At 40.7% G+C, this 22229-nt stretch overlaps 1 protein-coding gene across 6 annotated transcripts in view; it reads right to left on the bottom strand.

Moving 5' to 3' along the window:
* The window catches only part of LOC133345980 (formin-like protein 2), an 80933-nt gene that overhangs the window by 40974 nt on the left and 17730 nt on the right, over window positions 1-22229 (bottom strand). For all 6 annotated transcript variants that reach the window (XM_061557185.1, XM_061557184.1, XM_061557187.1 and 3 more), the window contains exon 2: window positions 893-976. In XM_061557185.1, the coding sequence (XP_061413169.1) occupies window positions 893-976 (84 nt within the window). The remainder of the gene's footprint in view (window positions 1-892; window positions 977-22229) is intronic.

Raw genomic sequence — 22229 nt, 5'->3', positions numbered from 1 at the left:
TTTTATGGATCTATCTAAGAAAATAATAAATGCAGTAAACAAAATCATAAAAGTACCATCATTAGACAATTTATATCCACCCTGGGTGAACGGTCTCGTATTTGACCTATCTTCCCTTCTTCCCTTATCTGATGTATTCCTTTCTAGCATGTGTCCCTTCCCAAGTCCATCTACTTTTCCTAACAGCCAACGTGATGTCTGTAATTTCAGTTTCTTCTCCAATCCACTTGTTCACATTTCTGTCACTAAGCATGAATACAATACTCTCCTTGACTAACTTCTCTGATGAAAAAATACAAAACAATAACTTACCATATACAACACAAGTAATGCATTGATATAATGATGAAAAACACAGCCCTTTTCAAGAACAACAGTACTGCACTGTGAGAACCAAATGGCCATAATTTGGTTATTGTATTTTACGTTAAATAAATTTTGTCCATATGGTATTAGGCTTTCTAAAAGCATGGGTACCACATTTATGTAATTATTGCAGCGTGAGTGAACACGTGCTTTCAATGAATTGCTGTATACACAGATAATAGTTACCACACCGATTTTCTTTTCCATTCAACGCCCCCGTATAAAGACGGAACAGTATTTAAGTGGAATTATACTGCAATAAAAGGACTGCACCGAATGATAAAGCAGTTTCGATAACCATTTTTAGCGTAACGTACAATGCTGTCCTGTAATTGACAATATGCGTTAATGTAATCACAAAGGTCTTTACTAAGACAGATGTAAGCACAAAGTGCTTAACGAATATAGATCCTCATACAATATGTATAGATCACTTTGTCTACACACATCTATTCTGTAAACATTTCAGCAAGACTTTAATGACATTGAGGATCATGTAAGGGGGTGACAGCGTTTAGTGACTTACCTGGTCACAAATTAGTTCCCATTTCTTTTCAGCATCATATTGCCGTAGCAATCTGGCTTTGTCGGGTGGTAGATTCATGGAATTCTGAAAGCAGAGAAGAATACACCACATTTAACCACAATAAGCTACACACAGTTTGTACAGCAATACGCAATCATCGTCGTCGTCATCACCTAGAACATATTACCACTTGAAAGTCCATTGCGTCGAAGCAAGTACAGTAAAACAAAACTGAAGAAAAGCCAAACAGACAAACCATTAAAATCAACACAGATTCCACAAGGATCAATCTTTTCCAGTAAAATACGATCAAAACCAATGCAAGAACAAATAAAAAAATAAGTTCAGTGTTACATATCACATTAATGTTACACATTAATTGCTGTAACACGAGCCATTCAATTATTCCACTGCCTCGTTAGTGGGTGAATCGTCATGATTCGCAGTAGCAATTCTATGTAATAACGTTAGCTTTCCCAGTGCATGCAAAATGTACAGTTACTGTATGGTTAACGTGAAACAATAACATGTAAATTCAACAATTATGAATTGAAGGTAATCTTTTCTAAATGAATCATTATATGCATGTCTTGCGAGTCAAATAATATTTCTCAGGCTTTTTTCATCTTCATTTCAACCATGTCATCAGGGACATGTCATGAGACAAAGTATCCATTTGGCACACTCACAGAGCAGTGTATTGCCCCGTGCATTAGAGAATGGCCCCCTTCAAGCCATTCAATTTTATTTGCACATTCGAGGGCACGTGTTCGCACGAGCCCTTCAGTCAAACTGATGTTTTGTTTAATTCTAATACTTTTATGCGATTTTTTTGTTGCGACTGGATTTAGACCATTAGCTTACTATTACAGTGCGTACTTGAAAATATGATTTTATATTTTCACCCAAGCCCAGCAGGTCGCCAAAACAAATACTGCAGATCAATAAATTATTGAAATGACTAGACTGCATTTGAGTTGTTGAATTTGCTTCATTTATGAATTCACACACAAACATTCAATACAGATGTCATTTCTGCACGAACTAAAATATACCAAAGGTTTCGAGCTCAGCGGTGGCCAGTGCCTGGAGGCATGCTATCGTCACGGATGATGGACGTGGGTATAGACATTGAAAGTAGGAAAAGCAGCATTGTAGTTAAATAAAATCCAGCATTACAATAATATACCTATGCACTTCATTTGAGTGAATGCACTTATAAGCAGAAGTCCTATCTGTGCATCCACATAAAAGTTAATAATACCCGAGTCCATCGTTCTGTAGGTTTTACAGACTAAAATTGATTGTCACTAAGCATTTGTTTATACAGTAGTACAAGCAAACGTTAGACCAATTTAAACCTTCTGGGTCCCATCAACCGGCAATAATATTGGTCTGCAAAGCCTATAGACTGATGGACTACAAATATATTTGTATATGTGGAGACACAGAACAGAGTCCTGTTTGTATATAATTTTACCCATAATGCTTCACAGCAACACATAATGAGTTAATTTAAGTTAATTATTGTGCACTCTCAAAGACAAAACACGAATGCATTTCCAAAACAAATCAATCCCAAAGGACAGTGCCTGAGTTTGAAAAAAATGACATTTATACCCAAATTATGTGAGGTCAAATGTTCAACAACACAAGTGAATTACATGTTCACAACTGCACGGTATGACCTCTGTCATGAGCCAGAGGGCAACCTAACAAATAACCCACTGCTCTGAAGATGAAGAAGGGTGTCTATATGAACAATCAGTGTTGCACTTTGCTGTAAGTAAACAGGAAAATTAAGCATCATAAAACACCCCCCCCCAATATTACACAACAAATGATGATGAATGGTGTTGGCTCCTCTTTGTGGTATGCAATATGCAGCTAATGGAAGTGTGGCAATACAAAAGCCACCAGTCATCTGACAAAAGGGATCAACCACTCGAGCAAATAAAAGCATGCAGACGTTCGAATCATGTGCACAACGTTGAAGGAACAGTAACGTTGACAAAAAAATACTTGTGGGAAGAGAAAACATGGTAATCGAGTTAATCCCATTAAGTATAAGAGTTATATCTCTCAATGCAGGTGCATGAATTATGATATATTTTCCCCTGTCTGGAGGACACAAGAGTATACACAAACGCCTTTACCAGTAAGTTGGTAAATGGAGGAAAATCTAACATCCTTGTACTGCTACACCGAATTTACATTTTTTTCCAGTGCTGTCCAAATGTTTTATGGCAGGGCAGACAGTTCCCAATTAAAGGCCCGCAACTTTGGGGAATAGGATACATGGAGGGTGGGTTTTAAATTAACAAGAATCTTCCAGGCCCCTCAACCATCTGTTCCCTGTGCTACTGCACTGCTGGAGTGATACAGACGTTCGTTTTCGGTTTCCACTGCAGCATAGGCACTGCACTCCACAACGCAGAGCACTACTAAGTCTTCTCATCGCACACTGAAAACATAACCAAGAAATAATGTAATCGTGCCTTACTGTGCTTTTTTGTTATAAACTATTGGCAATGTTTTCTTTGAAACTGCTTTGTTACTGAAATGTAAGAAAATGCAATTACAAATCTTATCCTTATCGTTTCAATAATAAATATATACCCGGTCAAATACGGCGAGTTAAATTACAATCATATAACGTAAGGCACCGTAATAACCTGTATTCATAACCTGGTGAAAAGCTTTTGTGAGACAAAATCCTGTTAAGCAAGGTAATCATACATAAAAGCTATGCTTCTCACATATTGTATATATATAAAAATATATCATACTGTAATCAAAAAGGTAAAGAAGCAACCCTGAAATTAGTTGCGGGACTGGTGGTGGAAGGGCCTCCACTGGAGAGAGTGCCACAGTGGTGAGATGTTAACTACCTCGCCTGGTATACAGGAGGTCGCACGTGGTTTGGTCCTGACCCTGACGCCTGTATAATTGAAGTTTGCATGTTCTCCCTCTGGATTTTTGTCGGGGTCCTCTGATTTTTTACTCCTCGATTTGAGTATTTGGCTGCTATAAATTTGCTCATAAGCCACTTCGTTGAGCTATCATTTGTGGCCGGGTCACTTCTGAAAAAAACTATAAAGCTCAGTGGGGGCCTTAGCTGGTCAAATAAAAAAATCATTTTGTTTAAGTTTAAGCTAACCATACATCTTGGAGGAACACGGAGTTACCCACGCTTTACACCACGACACGTGATCTGCCGATTTGACGGACTGTGGTGCACCCATTTATACTGCTGGGTGGGTGGACAGAGGCAGGGGGCGATTTAGGAAACTTGCGTTGTTTCAACTGCCGGGCCGGGTCATCAAATCGGTGACCTCTGGATTGGAAGTCCCGCATGCTAACTCACCATCACACAGAGGTGTGGACTCGAGTCATGTGACTTGGACTCGAGTCAGACTCGAGTCATGAATTTGATGACTTCAGACTCGACTTGGACTTGCATAACAATGACTTTGTCCCACCTCTGAGGTGTGGACTCGAGTCATGTGACTTGGACTCGAGTCAGACTCGAGTCATGAATTTGATGACTTCAGACTCGACTTGGACTTGCATAACAATGACTTTGTCCCACCTCTGAGGTGTGGACTCGAGTCATGTGACTTGGACTCGAGTCAGACTCGAGTCATGAATTTGATGACTTCAGACTCGACTTGGACTTGCATAACAATGACTTTGTCCCACCTCTGCCATCACACCACGGCAGTGTGCCTGTTCAATTGTAATCAGTGCAGTAGAGCTCTACTAAATGTTTATACATTGCAGACATAATTGAACCTATAATTAATATTAAATATCTTCCATGTGCCACACTGTACAGCAATTTTAAATTAATTCACCATTAATGAGCTAAATTAAATATTTAAAGTAGCTTATCTGACAATACCACACACATTGTGCTGTACTTCTTCTCAAACACATTGGCACCGGTGGAAATCTGAAATGCAATGGTCATAAGAAAGCACATTGCTTTGATAAATGTTTACTTTGGACTTTACATGTGAGGTTATATTGCTCTGCATCTTGGCAGGCAACAACAAAGGCTGCTGATTTTAAAATCAACATCTCATTAATATCCGACGCATTTACCCAAGACAATTGACTTCAATTTTATCGACTCAATTAAACAATTTACAGTAATTACCATTGAATGCAATGTACAGTAGTTTGAAATTCAATGTTCCTCATTGTAAAGTACTATACTGCACTCTACAGTACTGTAATACACTACACAATCAAATCTGGTGTACTACCTCATATTTATTACATTACAATGGACATATATACGATACTAGCTTTACTACCTGGCTTCGCCCGGGACTTGGATTCACCACGCCCGGCCACCTTTGTCTCCCCAGTGGCGATGTTGACACACCACACCACTTACTCGTTTGAGGCTGAGTCGACCTAGGGGAGGCCCAGGACCGGTTCAAATAATCGTCATTGGTGGTGGCAGTGAGCGGGAATCGAACTCGGGTCGCCGGGTTCGTAGCGCAGCGCGCTACCCGCTACACTACAATGCGTTACGCTTCCACGTGCGCGGGTGACATGACAGATGTGACGTCACAGCTCACTTGCCGTGCAAAAAATAGATGCATTATTGAGCTCCCCCCCCCCAAAAAAACCCACAAAAGTGTATTTTAATCATTTTTGCATGGTGCACAGTCTGCAAAGTACCCACATGGCAAATTTCAAGTTTGTTGCATGTCGGGAAGTACGCTAAACATTTTGAACAGACACACATATTCACAACTTTGCCTTTTATATATTTGGAGATGTATACATTCAATATCTTGTGGCCGAGGTGCAATCACTTTTTTTTTAAGAAACTGAATTTGGAAGGATGGATGTCTTTATATACGGTATACAGGAGAACTCAAATCCACAATTATGTGGGGGGTGTTATTTGAGCATCCGTGATGCACCGAGATAAATAAAGGAAACTCCTCGCATTCGTGAAAACAAATCATAGACGGAAGGAGTAATGAACCACGCTTATCTCATCTCCAATAAAAGAGCGGAATTTCGCAAGTCTGCACTCCTATGTACAGCATTACCGTGCAATATCATTGGAGGAGAGACGTTTTTAGCTACTTGACAAAAATTTACTCAACAAAAATTTTATTTTTTGCCAATGCCACCGCAAAATATCAGAGTTCTCGCAGACTACAGATTTTTGGCGTCTCACTGTACCGTGTATAACATGTAATACTATCTACAGTATTTTGACCTTTTGGTTTATTTCCATTTTCAGCTTCATACATGATCTATCCACTGCTGGATGAGGCCTCCCCAACCCATACACCATTTATCATGGTCTTTTGATTTAACAATTCATCTAGAACCTGCACATGAGCTAAATTCATCGGTCTGTGGACGTCCTCTCAGCTGTGTACCTTGGCTGCCATTCAGTAGTTAGTCTCGACCCCTCCGAGTGATGCAACCTGCCCAAGGCCACTTTTATTAACAGCTAATATGACGTCTCTAACTTTATTATTATAATCAGTGAGAAGTATTTATCTTTGTCTCAGTGCAATTCCAAAAATGCATCTCTCCATTCCTTTTGTCAGCCTTACATATTCTTTGTCATTCACCATGATTATGATCCACGTTTCCCAGCAGGTAATATATCGTGGATTATAACTCATAAGTGATGCAATTATATAATGTAATTAGCATTATGCCATAAAAAGAAAATGTCAGGTAGTTACTGGATTAAATTAACCCAATGGATTATTTTTAATGAAAGGTTGATGCAAGCAACTAAAGTATCAAGCTTTGAGACCTTCAGCAGTCTCATTCACACGCAGGAAAGGAAGACAAATGGTCAATTGTCGCAAAGCCACTATAATGCATCTTGTTGACATGGGATCGATGTTTGATTGAGACTGCTTTTTCTCCTCCCATGACCTTTTACGCACAAATAACCATGGTAACGCAAGGCTCATCCTCTTGTGCAGCCACTGCAGGTGTGCAAGCAGCAGATTCAACAATGATTTCCATTTAAAGCCCAACAAGCAACAGGATTTTCCATGAATTTGCTTCACAATATGTGAAATGGAATGAAGATACACAGAGCAAGTTATCTCCTGCAGCACCATGTGCAATACTCTACAATATTTTAATGAATTTGTGTTTAACATCTACAGTGAACATTCTGCACAATAATTTAGCTATATATGATAACTTGTCTTATCCGTTGTACTGTACTACAGACACATTTTTCATTATATTATCCACAGGGCCACCGGGTTCCTAACACAGTGTGTTAATAGCCATCATCAATCCACTGCTGGATGAAGGCCTCCACCAAGTCACCGCCACCTCTCAAGATCTTGCAATGCAACAATTCATCCTGGGCGTATCTGCGCCTTTGTGTGTCTCCGTGTCTCTGTGTTTGATCATGTGTGTCCTCATGCCATGTGTGCATCTCTCATTACTTGCGGATAACCTGCGAGTCATGGCAGTAATTTGCCGCACGATTCCTCTTGTCCACGAAAATATTGCGGGTAACTTGATGCCATTCCACGTAGAAGTATGGGAAACATCATGGATAAGGTAGATAATTGGAAGAATAGGGCCCTGACTCAAAGTATTTTCGTTAAATCTTGACGAATGGCTAAGAAGGACTGCCAAATCACCACAATGCTCATTTTGAAAAAAGTTATTGCTGTTTTGTAATTAATATAACAGTACAGTACTATATAGGACAGCACTACATTACAGTGTTCATTTAAGATGTAGCCAGCTGAATCCAGCTAAGTACGAAGAAGAGCTCATTGCTTAAATCAATTGGCAAGCCATCTAATCAACATTAAGGTTGATTGCAATTTCACCAGTGCCAAGATAAAGAGTTTTGGCTCGACCTTAACAGCACTACTAATGATGCACTGGATCTGGTTCCTTCAGGACAATGCACCTAAGCTGTAAGCTCAGGCCTCACAGCATACAGTAACTGACGTATAGTACTACAGCAAACTCTTCTTATCCGTAGTGATATGGTGAACCAATGTTAGGGCTCTATTATCTGCAATATTACTCCAATCTGTGGGGTAGAAAATTGTGTAATAGGATGCATTTGTCGTACGACTCCTGATATTTGCAAAAAAACAGCGGAAAATAGAGGATACCTATCAGCAAAGACTTATGGAAACATTCACAGATAGTCAAGGAATCTATGAGGACAAGGGCCTAAGGATAATAAGCGTATCCGTGGACCACACAGTTGCCGCGAATAGGAGTTATTGATAATAGGGCCACAGATAGAAGAGTTCTGTAAAATCCAAAAATAGTTTTGAATACCTTTGCCACAATACACAAGTTTCTAACAACCACTCGCTCTTTTATAAGAGCAAAGAACTACGGTAAACTCAAAAAACAAATCTACAACCAGAACAGCACACAAGTAATAGAAAAAATAGCAACAGGGTTTTAAATCAATGCTAAAATGTATGAGCATGTACATGTTTTTTTTATCAAGAAGCATTTGCATGCCTGCGGACAGCAATGCATGCATTAGCAATGGGTATTCTTGAAAGAAAATCATTGAGGACTAATCCGAGATTATGCGAGCATAAAAAGAAATGTGTGCAAAGCACATTTTCTAAAACATATATAGAGTTCTCAGTATAATTTGAGCTCAAGGACACGTAAATTGCACATAAAAAGAAATGCAATTGCAGTTTCAGCATATGAAGTGGGTACAACATGCTTTACCTTCCCAGCGATTCAACAAATTGTCGCGATTTGGGGTCACAATTTCACTTCAGGATCGATTGTTTTTTTTTATCTATCTTTGTTTGTCGTGTTTCTTGTTTTTTTCTGTCTTGTTTGCACACTTTTGTTTTGCTCCATAAACTACGACTGTAGACAGTAAAATCTTACCAAAAGCACGGAATAAAATCACTGAGGGTAAACTGTTACATGCCTTCGATTTAAAGCTTTCGTGACTGCAGGGATTCATCTTCTTGGTTCTTTCGGTAAAGTCACGTAGAAGGGATATATAATATTATGTTTTATTTTAATTATTTTATTACTTCCCTTCTACGTGACTTTACCGAAAGAACCAAGAAGATGTTACATGCCTAATATAATCATTCCATGGTTCTCATCGTCTTCCTAACATCCTGTGCACCATGTTCACTCTTTGCCGCTTCGTGTTGCATTGTTTTATTCCCTTTCTCTTTGCCACCGGTTTATTTTTGTAGAGAAAAAACTATAGGTTTAAAAGTCTGTACTATTTTACAATATTTGCAAATATGCAGCTTTGTTTCCATTGATAATTATTAATGCCACGCAAATATTTACTATTAACCAGATCAAAAGCTATCATAGGAAACAGGAATCAGGAAAGAAAACTGTTAAAATAAAATATTTAAAGTAGACCGAAATCATCAAAACCCAGCAAAATTCATATTCAGCATATTCAGCAAAATTGTCAAGTTACAAATGTGAAGTTGACATTTCACTAGAATCAAAGACAAAACACTTCCAGTATTCTCATCATAAGACAGTTCAGCAGTTCAGCTATTTGAGACCAATTGAATAATCTGAAGAGCCGTTGTGTGTCGCCAAGGATAACCCAGATTACACAATTAAGGAATTAAGAACTAAATGTCACATGGAGTAAAAGGGCATCTGATGTGTGCACGTATGTAATATGTTGAACTTCTCTCACACCGTACGTAGGACAACAAACTAAACACAAAAAGCAGATCTAAAGAAATTAGTTTTCAATGTAGATTTTAAAGTGCATAGCTCCAGTGGCTTCCTAATATCGGAAGCAAGAGCATTACGGAGAGCCGCAGAAGAGCATGGTTAGCAAAAAGCCGCTGCGGGGATGACCGGTGTTTGCGTGATGGTTTATGCTCCTTGACGAGATCAGCAAAGTATTGTGGTTCATTTATGGCAAGCACTTTTTGTGTAACGAGTGCGACCTGATGATGTATTCCTTCAGCAACCGGAAGCCAATGCAGCTCAGCGAGAACCGGACAGACATAGTTTGATATTGCAGTACTCGTCACGACACGTGCCCAAGAATTTTGTAAATGCTGCAGCTTGATAATGTTTTTGCCAGACGTCCCGTAGAGTAGTGAGTTGCAATTATCGAGCCTTGTCAATACTATGCTACATGCCACCATGTTGGCTATGTCACGACTCAACAGTGGACAAATGTGTAGGAGAGCCCTGATATGAAAATTGTAGAACCTGACTCTAAATCTTGACTTAAAGCGTTCTGACTATATTTTGGACGTGGTGATCAAACCACACATTCTAGTCGAGCATGGTGTCGAGGCTCTTTACATGAGTAGAAAACTGAATCTAAGAGTCTATGACAGCCACACCTGTTCCTTCTACAAATGTTTTGCCTCAGCCCGAGTGCCAACTAGCAGAACCTCTGATTTTCTTGGATTAAGCAGCATTTCATTTCGTGAAAATCACATGAGCAAATAATATATTTTTCTGAAATGAGCACCACATTACTGTATTGTAATGACATTGTCCACCTCTACATTTACAGGTCTTTGTCATTCCACTGCTGGATGAGGGCCTCCCATGCTGTGTAGGCCATGAGGATGATATGACCATACTTCACCATGCTAGTTGGGGGTTGGTGAAGGCAGGAAGCATAGACATGGGTGCACAGAAGTACAGTACAACAATGGATTTTTCAGCACTGGCCTTAGCTGCCCACCTCATACCACATAACACCTGTTATGAATACTGTACTGTTCACCCCTCCGAGTACTGTACCGTGCAGGCCCAATTCTGCTTATCTTCCAGAATCTGAAATTGGGCACTTTTAAGGTGATTTGGTCAAAGTAATGATGTTAAGCACTATGTATTCAGGCGTATGCTATAGATTAACATTAGCTCTTAAAATAAATGGAGTACATCACCATCATCATTAGCCATTGCCTATCGATTACAGAACCAAGCTCCTCTCCTCACCATCCTGTCACCATCACTCACGTGGCCATAATGCTGCAATCCATCTCACGCCTGCACATAAACTCATCTTGTTGCTCCATCTGCATTATCTCCTCTGGCTGCCATTCCATCACTAGTCTTCTCAGCCATCATTGCATAGAAATATCCATCCTACCCAAGCCCACATACTGTTTTTAAAAGTATGTACGATGGTAAATTTGTACCTTTGCCTTGATCTGGACAATTTATGCCGAAATTGATGGGGTGTCTCAGGGTTCAGAGCACTGAACCAGAATTTCTGAGAGCGTAGGTTTGAATTCAAACTCCTATCCATGAATAAAACAAGGTCTCAAGTGTAATTGTTTGATGTTCTGTGGAAATTATACAATTTGGTAATTGACGACTTATATAAAGAGATTATCACATAAGTGGATTTATAGACAGGCTAAATGCAAACACACCTCAAGGAAGTGGTACAGAAAAAGTGGATCAATGTATATATTTATTTAAACACAGTAGTAGAGGAAAATAGAAAGGTGTTGAGCTTGGACTTCTACAGGGGCAGAGAGTCAACAGCATGGATGACCGGGAGGGAGTTCAAGACTATGGGGGGCAGTAGAGGACAAAGAGGAACTTCTAGATTTTAAGCTTTCGTGACTGCAAGGATTCATACTCTTAGTTCTTTCGGTAAAGTCACGTAGGTAAAAAATGAAATAAAAATTAATAAAAATAAAACAATAAAATCACAACGTTTCGGAGGCAACACAAGTCTCCGTCATCAGGTGGGACCGTCACAGCCAGATTCACTTGATGCAACAAATCTGGCTGTGACGGTCCCACCTGATGACGGAGACTTGTGTTGCCTCCGAAACGTCGTGATTTTATTGTTTTATTTTTATTAATTTTAATTTCATTTTTTACCTACGTGACTTTACCGAAAGAACAAAGAGGAACTTCCCACTGAGCCCCTAAAGTCGACAAAGGGGAAAAGTGAGAAGTGACTTCAGAGGTAAAGCGATATGTCATCGATCAAGGCTGTTTTCTGACAGGATATGATGGTGCTCTGCCACCTACAAGGGTTCCAAACGGATCATTTACAGAGTTCAACTTTCCAATTGAGCCCCACCCTCTTGCTGGCCTCTTTATTAAATATGATTGAACCACAGCTGCCGATATTCATTGCACTACGTACAATAATCATGTTTACTTTTGAGTTGTGTAACTCCAATGTAAAAAAGAAATGTTTATGGTATAATGCTTCAGATAATTTTTTAGAGTATGCAGTTAGTATTCACGTTAAGAGGTACAGCTGTAGTATCTACAAAGCAAAAATACCGAACTCCAATAATTGTCTCTTATTTATGCAGACAACACAAGCTGCACCGATTCCAATTTCTGAATGTGACAAAACAATCCTATCATTGCAACCATTCCAGTTTCTCTTTTGTGTAATTCTATTGAAACCAGCGATAAAAAAAGTATAATGCCACCAAATGCCAATGAGGCATTTAAGTAACGTACCACGTCTGCCAATTGGCAGTAGACTGCTTGCAAACACGTAAACGAATGAGCTTTGTCAATCTGGGTTAGTGTGCCTGCACAGATCGATATGAGGTTTGTAGAAACAGCCAGACAGGCCCACATGTGCTCATGAAGCCAATACGGGTCACTTGGTTCCCATTACTGCTGCCAGCGATCATGATGAAGGGGGGCGGGGGGGGGGATTGTGGGTAAGAGACAGCAGGGGGAGGGGGCACGGTAGGAGCTGAAAATGACAACAAAAAGCACAGCTCAAAACACAAGCTTACGGCATTGTGAACAAATCATGGTTTGTAAGATCAAAGCTGGCAGGGACACTGTACACTATTTCAAGGCTATGCAGCTCACCAGCCGCCAACGTTTAAACAAATCTTGAGCGTGTGAAGCTACAGTAATTTGTATCATGAGCATATAGGCGAAAGCACCAATTGCATACATTTTATTGTTGTAAATTACTGCCAATTATGCCAGCCAGGTCGCTTAGTTTAAATATACTGTCTGCGCGTTTGCTGGCTGTATATCACTGGCTTATCATAGCTAAATAAAGTATATGTAACGTATGTTTTATCCACACTTAGTCACACATCTCTCAAGGTCCTGCAATGCTTAGAAAATAACATCATCTCGCTTCTGCGCACGAGCCCTCTTTGACGAGTTTCCTCCTTTGTCGTCACCAGTCTCGTCCATCTGCTGTCAATCCCTTCCGGCAATGTGTCCTGCACCATGCGCACTGACTTTTCTAACAGTCTAGTTGATGTTTTCAACCTGTGCATGTCCTCTACTCCATGTGTTCTTCGTCGTCTTCGTTCTGTCGGTCTCCTAGCACACCCCAGCACACACCGCCTCCCCGTCCTCCTATATTCACTTTGCAGTTTTTGTTCCATTTTCCGCATTAATGTCAATGTTTCTGATCCGTGTCACAGCAGGTAATGTGAATTTATTTATACGGTACTTCCGAGGACAAATGCATGTCGGAAAGTGTTATACAAAGGCATGCATACGCGTGATTTCTCTTTGTGTTTAACATTGTGGTGAAAGGGTCAAGTGATATCATTACAGTTATATACCACACAAAATTGATTCCTACTCGTGCAATTTGATGCATGTATCATGAGCTTAAGAATCAATGTTACTGTAATCGATGAATCAATATATAATTACGCCCCAAGTATACAGTGAAGAAATGCATTTTTCACATGTAAAGCTACCGTTCAGATTGGCTGTTGTAATTTTACACAGATACCAGTGCAAGCGTGTGTGCTTCTCTCCATTCTCACAGACTGCATGACCTTGAGACAAAGAGGCTCATCTGGAGATAATCCCAACATCCCAAGATTTTCCATCATAAACCTAGCAGATGGCCAGATGGTCAGGTAGCCCGGGTTCGGCGTGACCAGAGACAAACCGCTGCTCGCTAAGGGGTAAACTTATAATATCCTGTCGTACAACAGGATGTCATATCGGCAAGCTTATCCAGCTGGATTTAAGTCTTCCCTTGCTGATATGAAGCAGGAAAAACATACAAGGTCAAGGATATATTTTGCTGACACCTATTTTTTAATGCTGTTTTATTACAATACTTTATGAGCACAGTACTGAATTGCATTCAGCTTATTTACCCCAGATACTGTGGTTTATTTGAGAAAGGACGGTGCAGTGCGAAAATGCTTCTTCTATGTACTACAGTGATGTATCGCTGTCACAAAACACAATTAGGCAATTCATGGGGACCATTTAAACTCGTGAACATATCCCACAAAATAACCATGCTTGATGCTGTATATGTTTCTTATTCACATTTCCTCTACCATACTTACTGAACTAAAGTAGCATATTGCAATACAGGAACGTTTCTCTGATCCAACTAAAGTAGCATATTGCAATACAGGAACGTTTCTCTGATCCACGATGATGTGTGAAGCAAACTTTACATGCCCTATCACAGTGCGAGTTATCCACAATTTTTACTCCATTTATCCACAAGGGGTGGGGGGAGGAATAACGTGGATAATATAATTCATAGGATGAAGAAGCGTGCAGATGAAGTGATTTTGCCATGGGTAAATAGGGCCATGGACAAGTAGAGTTATACTGCAGCTCGGAATGGGAAGATTGCGGAGTTAAAATCCAGATTGGGGGGTTGACTCGTTCCCCATTGCCCCTCAAAAAGGTCAACACACCTGTCGGTAGGTCACCAGTGGTTGTCCTATGCAGAGACTCACCCCTGCCATTGCACTATGGAACGTCTTACCGCTGGCCAAGGGCTGTAAACAGGAGACCAGCACCGTTTCAACACTCATGAGTAAAAAAATCACTTCTGACCGTATACAAAATATGTGCTGTAATTAGAATACAGAGCAGAGAGCAGATCGCAACAATCTTGCAATGGAGCACAGTGTTCCCCTGTGGAAAATGTTCGTGTTTTCCTAGCGAAATGACAATCCAGCGGCAGTGATATGCATCCCGATAGCAGTGTGGTAGGATATAGCGCCATTGTTATTTTCAAGTTTACTGCATAAGACAGGATGTATCGTGGATAAACACCACTGCAGAGACAAGAGGACACCACAGGAAGGAACTTTGACTTGTTTGTAGCCTTGAGATCGATTAAACATATCAATCTGCTGTGTCAAACTCAAGTGCTCACGTTACCAAATAGTTATTATATTATTTCCACGTCTAACAAAATTCTGCTCTATATTCAAATGTTAATTACGATGCAGATAAATTGACTGCTAATCAGATGAATAGCCTTGGGAGAGCATGAGGACTGGCATTTGAGAACATCTGCATTTAATCCATACAACAATAACACAAACAGTACACTTGGCCAGTTTCTGTTGTCAACAACACCCAACACTGGATTTCTGTGTCTGCTATTCGCACTCAAAATAACGTCAATTTAAAATGTGATACGTCTACTTATCCTGCACCGTCCTGCGTTTTCATCAGTTTTCGTTTATTATATACACATCGCATGTACTCCAAATTTCTTGCAGCATGATTTGAAGTTGTGCTGTACTTGTGATTTTTGTTCTCACTTTCACCCATCTCTCTCATCTCTTCACGCATAGAAATCCACAAATCTTGAAGCACTATCCACAAAAATAAGATGGCACATTTACCGCATCACATTCATTCTTGCTTAATTGGGCTCGCATCAAGTTTAGAGTTGTACTGCAGTACGGTACTGTGTAACATACAACACGCACGTTTGCTTCATTGCGCATGATAGTTACCTGTACTCGGATTAATCACACTTCAAAAATACAGTGATGTTTTAAGGCATCAAGATAAATGTAATCAGTTACACGGGGTGAGAGGGGGCATTGCTTAATGTGTCAGTTACTTAACTGAACGCACGATATGCAAATAAGTGGTCAAGCTGTCATTTGCTAAATTATCACAAGGGACCCAAAGGCATCCAGGAAAAACTCCAGCAGTCCTCATTGAACCATCTACGAGCAATGGAGTGCTGGCCACTTACATGTGGCAGTGAAAAGTAACGCTACATCGTGTGGTTTAGAAAACGTATTACTGTGTTGCACTTACAATTAACACTAGTACTTATCGTAAAATGACATACATTGCAGAAAATTTCACCAAATGCAGTATTGCGGGGCATTTACACAATTGTGCCATTAAATATGCAATAAATACAGTACTTTTCACTTTAAAATCTCAGTCAACTAGTCTACAAAATTGCCGTACCGTTTGTTGCACTGTGGGACTGAGCGCCATGGGGACCTGTGCCCCAGGCCAGCCTGGCGCCAGGTTTGTTTTTTTCCACTGTAGAAGCCCAAACCCTGTTGCTGATTTTACATGAAATATCATGACGCAATGACGCCGGGTCCTCAGTGTTACCGACCGATGTCATTAGCACCACCCCTGGCCCTGGTTTGGACCAGAGCCAGTATATCGTGGTTTGGTTCTGGTTAGGCAAAGAGCTGGTTGATATGAGATACAGCAAAGATCCTCTTGTCCGTCTTCACATGGTGGACCGATTCCGTGTATTCTAGTATCCGCGTGAAAAAACTGCAGATAATTGGAATTATGACACAAGCAAGGTAAGGGCTGCACTATACCAGCGGATAACCTACGGGTAATCGGATGAATCTACTCTGTTAAACTCGCACATACCCATACAGGCACACGCATTCATACACACTCTCACAAAGACAAAGATCCCCCGTGCAGCCTACACATGCTGCTTGTGAGCACCTATTAAGGCCAGCACGGTGCACTTATGAGCGAGTAGTATGGCCAAAACTAACCCCGACCACCTTCCCCCCCCCCAAGTACTGATGTTTTCACACAGCACCAGGTAATCGTTTATGGCCAAGTCGACCTTTTGGAGGCACAGAACCAGTTCAGATAATCACAACTGACGTTATCCCTGACCGCGAATCGAGCTCATGCGGTCGAGTTCCCAACGCAGTGCGCTAACTACCATTATCAATCCACTGCTTATGTCCTCCCAAAGCCACCACCACGGTGCCAACTCACAATATTGTGATACAGCAATGCATCCAGCAACTGCACATGGGCTCATTTCATTGCTCAATCTCCTCCGCGGTGGACTGCCTCTCAAACACTTTCCATACCTTGGCTGCCCTTTATTATTCTTGACCATCATTCATCATCCCATATTCCTTCTAGAAATGTGTCCTGCTTAAGCCCAATTCTGGGAAAGGGAATCTCCGTGTCTCTATCTCGGTGTCTGTATGTGTCTCCATCTCTTTATCTCTCCATGTCTGTGTGCCTAATGCCCATGTCTTTGTGTGCGTTTCCATGTCTGCCTCTGTATTGATGTCTGTCTATGTAGTCTTTGTCTCCGTTTTTGTCTCCCTGATGGATACAAGGCGAGACATAAATACACAGATCCCACTTATCCGCAATTGTGCAGACAAGTGGGATCCTGCAGCAATTTAATCCTATTACCCATCGGCTATCTGCAGGTATTGGGCGCCCCTTAGCTTACATCATTACTCCCATTATCCACTATCTTATCGCATTTTGATGTAGTCCCAAATCATGTTCATCCTATTACCCAAGGTTATCCGCATTTTCCCCCAGCGGATACGTGTCTTAATTTCACGGATAAACCAAGCATACATTGCAACAGGATCCAAAATATGGGCACCCGATATCAAACCGGATAAGAGGAGTCCTCCTGTACTCTCCGGTTTATATCCATGCTCTATGCAGTGTACATTTATGTATTTTTGAAACATGTGCACAGGTGATGGGAGCCTAGATGTTGAAACCGGCAGATGGGGAAGGCCCATGATCCTGTGCCCGGTGTAAATGCCATGTGGTCTGCCCCAGATATTGAAATCAGCAGATGGGGAGCACTTGAATGCGTGTCATTGTGTAAATGCCAGCGTGCACGCTGTGACATGCTGCCAAGCCGTTGCTCGAAGTGTGAATCATAGGGCATTCAATGCAGACTGCAAATCCAGCAGTGGCTGCTGGAATGTATGTGTATGTTGAACTTCTTTCGCACCGTACGGAGCCAAACGTGCTAATCGGAGGTGCGGATGTCAGACACGTTCTTATTTAGAGTGGTTATTGCTTCCCGTCAAGCTGTCAATTTCCCTCGTGACAATGCTCTAAATCTTACAGTGTCCTTAGAGTGCAAAATGTTTAATATACCACGTTTTAAAATGAACACACTATACTGTAACATTTGTACTTAATAGTACAATACTGTACGTTATAATATGTATACAACTATGCAATTTAAAGTTCAAGGTAATACTGTAAGTGTTACTGTGCCACTATTACAAGATTAAGTGTATATTTTGAATGTAAAATTACGTACTGGACTAATAAACTTAATTTAAACTATCAAACAATAATTACCTCTTGACATATAGAAGAGATATTTCATATTGATGCTAAATAAAGTTACCTCTGCGCACTGCCAGGAGAAATTTTATTATATTTCAGAGTCAACATTGCATTTTCGTTTCCAGAAAAGCAACATTAAATTTGCCAATGCCAGTGTTAGTGAAAGTTTCTGTCCATGAAACGCATCATTGAAGTGGAGAAATTAGAACCAGATAATCAGAGGACACGAGATGCCCGTGTGCATGACCACCCACGTGCCCGAGATTTGTTCTGGAGTGGTACAGCATCGTTGTTGAGGAAATGTCTCACTGGATTCCTCACCAAGTAGGGAGACCATGTGTGGATCAAGATGCCGTGTGTGTGTGTGTGTACTCTCCTTTCGGCAGCATTTCTCCAGTGCGAGCTGCTCGTGCATGTGTCCGAAGCCACGACTCGTACAGCATCTTAATGAGAAACTGAGATTTTTTTTTGAGTGTGGCTGGTTACCATGGCAATGCATCGTGATGTAAATGTAGGCTTGACGGGAGGAAATGTTATAACCGTTTGTCTATTTCAGCCCCGGGGGCATATTTTACGAGCCAAAAATTATACCAAAGCAGGCCAAAGGTAAATATTGATACAAAATGGTTGATGATGATGATAACAACCGCTTTTGCTGTTAACACTGCTGTACACTCTTCTCATTCATGGATCAAGATAGTAACGTGCAACAAGAAATTACCTCCGCAGCGCCGTAATGGTATTCTTTATCACCATACAGTATTTCCCAAAAATATTCATGAACGTGACAAATTAGTGAGTCCAGACACAACCCAGGCTTTCTGTTGAAGCCCCCCTGTCAACCTTTGCTCAGTGGGTCGTCGCGAACTCTCCTCTGCTGCTCCAAAGCCCTGGGACTCCCTTCACACCACGTCCATCCGTGCTGTTGACTCCCTGTCCCTGTTCAAGTCTGGGCTCAAAAAGAGTTTTTTTCTGCCTCATTCTGCAAAAAAATATTCCTCCTGTTATTGTACAGCATCTTGAGATCTAGATGGTATGTAAACACAACGCTTAATTGTATTTCATACATCAAAGAACTGCATTGTATGAAAGCCACAAGATGAATATTGTATACTTTACCATTATAGAGGCATGTTTTAGTAATCAAATTGAAATGTTACACCACTCTTATGAATGACATCGTACCTGTGTAGTACTGTGATTGTGTTGTATGGCAGTATATCACAATAAGCATAGTAAACACCATACGCTAATGATTAGTGATATACTTTTGACCATTGAGCTCACAATGAAGAAACAACAAATACATCAAACGCCACACACAGCGTTATTCTGTGGGCTGTAGAATAACACTTTAAAGCTAAAGGCTTCAATGTGTAAGGGTAATTCCCACAACAGCCTTTGTTGTCATTAGCCTGCACCTTCCCAATATTGTATTGGGCAAAGGCATTTCGCATTTTATTCTATTCCTTCCTTTCCCAAGTCATCCTTGTCCATTAGTGGTATCTAAAATATCGTTGACTTTATCTTGCCATCTCTTCCGCTGTCTTCAAAGAACAGTGGGATATCGCAATCACATTCAGCAATGATGCGTCTTCACTTAACAGTCTACTCCCATTCCCAGGTGATAGTGGCTCAGAATATCTCAACTTCCTTTCACTCTCACAGCCTCACCCAGAACCATGATTACCGCACGTCCACACATTAACAAGCAAAGCACGTTCACGGCCTGACAGACTTTATTGCTTTGTGCTAAGTGTGTATTCTCCACATCAGAGAATGCGTTTTTATTGTCCAATAAACACTCCAGACTTAACAGTCAAAAGGCAAAAGGAGACCTCACACATGTCCCGGCATGCCCACACACACACAAACGTATCGCTTTAAACCCACTCAGTACGTTCATATTATAATGCATACACACAAATGTGCAAGTAATATAACTAATTGATACTCTGTTATAGATGTGTTTTAGTCAGTACTGTAGGCAAGCGTACAAAACATAATGCCCATTTGTACTTAATACTGTGAAAGAAAATGTTTTAGCAAATAACAATTACTAGAAATAAATGACTGCACATGGGTAAAGACACACAAACACAAAAACCATGATGCAGCCTTACTCATCTTGTCCTCAAATCTGCTAGCCACGTGAAAACATACCAAGTGCGGTAGAAAATATTCCCCGGTGTGGAAAGTTACCATTCAGACATGCTGGTGACACTCACGGCTGGTCCTGATGAACTTTAAACCCCCACCAGCAGCACCACTTCCTCCCTGCCCCCCAAAGTGTGCCCAACCAGCATGCAAGCTCAACATGAGTGGAATTCTGACTCATCAAAAAGAGGTTCCTTCTACAAATTATCAACAGATGTCAACCTGTTTTCAATCACCACCTTGAGTACCTTGTAAAATGCGCTTTATAAATGTAACTTGTTATTGTGATTTACACCGAAATTCATGTCCAATTATGAAAAGAAATGTGTCGTTTTGGATTAATAGATGTTATCTTGTGTGCTTTTACCTGGAGGCTGCATGTTAATCAATGAAATTACTTGACCTGTTCTTTGTGGTTACTTAGATACTAAATTTTTAATGTCCTGAATTTTTTGTTTGTTTTCGATTGACCTGAAAGTATGTCACAAGAAACAACATCACATACAGTGTTACGTCACTTCTGCACCCTCCCGCTGAAAAGTGGGGTCACGTGGCATCAGGTGATATCACTTGTTAGCACAAAGCCCCGTTAAATGATTATTAGATCAAGTTAATGATCTGAAAAATTAGGAAAAAAATAAAAAATTGTCCTTAAAAATCCAAGCATTTTAAAGCCGAAGCTCATCACTAGTAATTTTGTATCTGCAATACTAAAAGTGCAGCACAAATAAGGTACATTTTTCCAGGTGATGCTAGCTGGTCATGCTACGAGGCTTGTGATATGTGCAGAGGTTGCTGGCTTACTCGTGGGTGGACATACACAGTAATTACTCATGACCTCCCCAACTCAGCTCTGAGTGAAGACTCGCAGACTCCTTTTATGGACCTATTTTTGGGTTTCTCTACGTTGAGTAAGTTACTCACGAGCGAGAGATTGGGTTTGTGCTGAGCGAATACTATACAGTATTGTACTACAGGATATCGCGGATGCGAAATGTAAAATGCAAGGAAACATAAAATGTGCATGTACAGCTTCCCAATCCATTTGTTAGATGAGGGCCTTTCCACACCATGCGGGTCATGGGGGTGATCTGACTATACGCCACCATGCTGATCCGTGCGGGCTGATGTAGGCAGAGAGCATAGATGTGGAAGCATAGAAGTACAGGATGGTACAATTATATTTATTCTGCACTGCCCTCTGATGCCCACCCACACGAAATTTCGTGCACTACAGTACTGTATTGACTTTTTGACCAACATGACAAAGACCATTCAAAGCAGTTTTGGAGCTGGTGGAATTTTCTGAAACATGTTCCTTGACAAAGGTAGAGCAATAAATACGGCTCCACATAAACATTGACATCTTTGATCCCCTGAACAAATAAGCTGTGTCCACCGGTTGGGTGCATGATTGGAAACATGCAGCAACAGCAGAAGCAGGATGTGGGAGGGGTTGGTAACCCCTCTGTGAAAAAAGGAAAGAGAAAAAAAACTCTTGACGTCCACAGTAAAACGCAAGCACACATGCAGACGCACACGCACCTCAGTAATTAAAGTCAGATAGCTTGGCTGTGAACATGGAAGAGGCATTCAGATCGGTTTGAGTAAATTCAATCTCGAGCAAGAAGCATCGTAACTGGAAAGAGAAAATGTCTGGCCACTTACACAAGGTTGTCACATTCCGAATGGAGGAATTTAACGACAGTACACGATAGTGTTAATTTCTGCAGTGTTAAGTCTCTTAAAGAAAAAAATTGGAATGAAAAAAAAACCCCACAGAAATATATCCAAAACAAATCTTCCAATAGCCCACGTGCAAAAAGCACACAATACAATC

This window comes from Lethenteron reissneri, chromosome 23, assembly GCF_015708825.2.
Source record: "Lethenteron reissneri isolate LAM-NWPU_2019-01 chromosome 23, ASM1570882v1, whole genome shotgun sequence".
Lineage (NCBI taxonomy): Eukaryota > Metazoa > Chordata > Hyperoartia > Petromyzontiformes > Petromyzontidae > Lethenteron > Lethenteron reissneri.
This window is presented reverse-complemented; position numbering and strand designations above follow the sequence as displayed.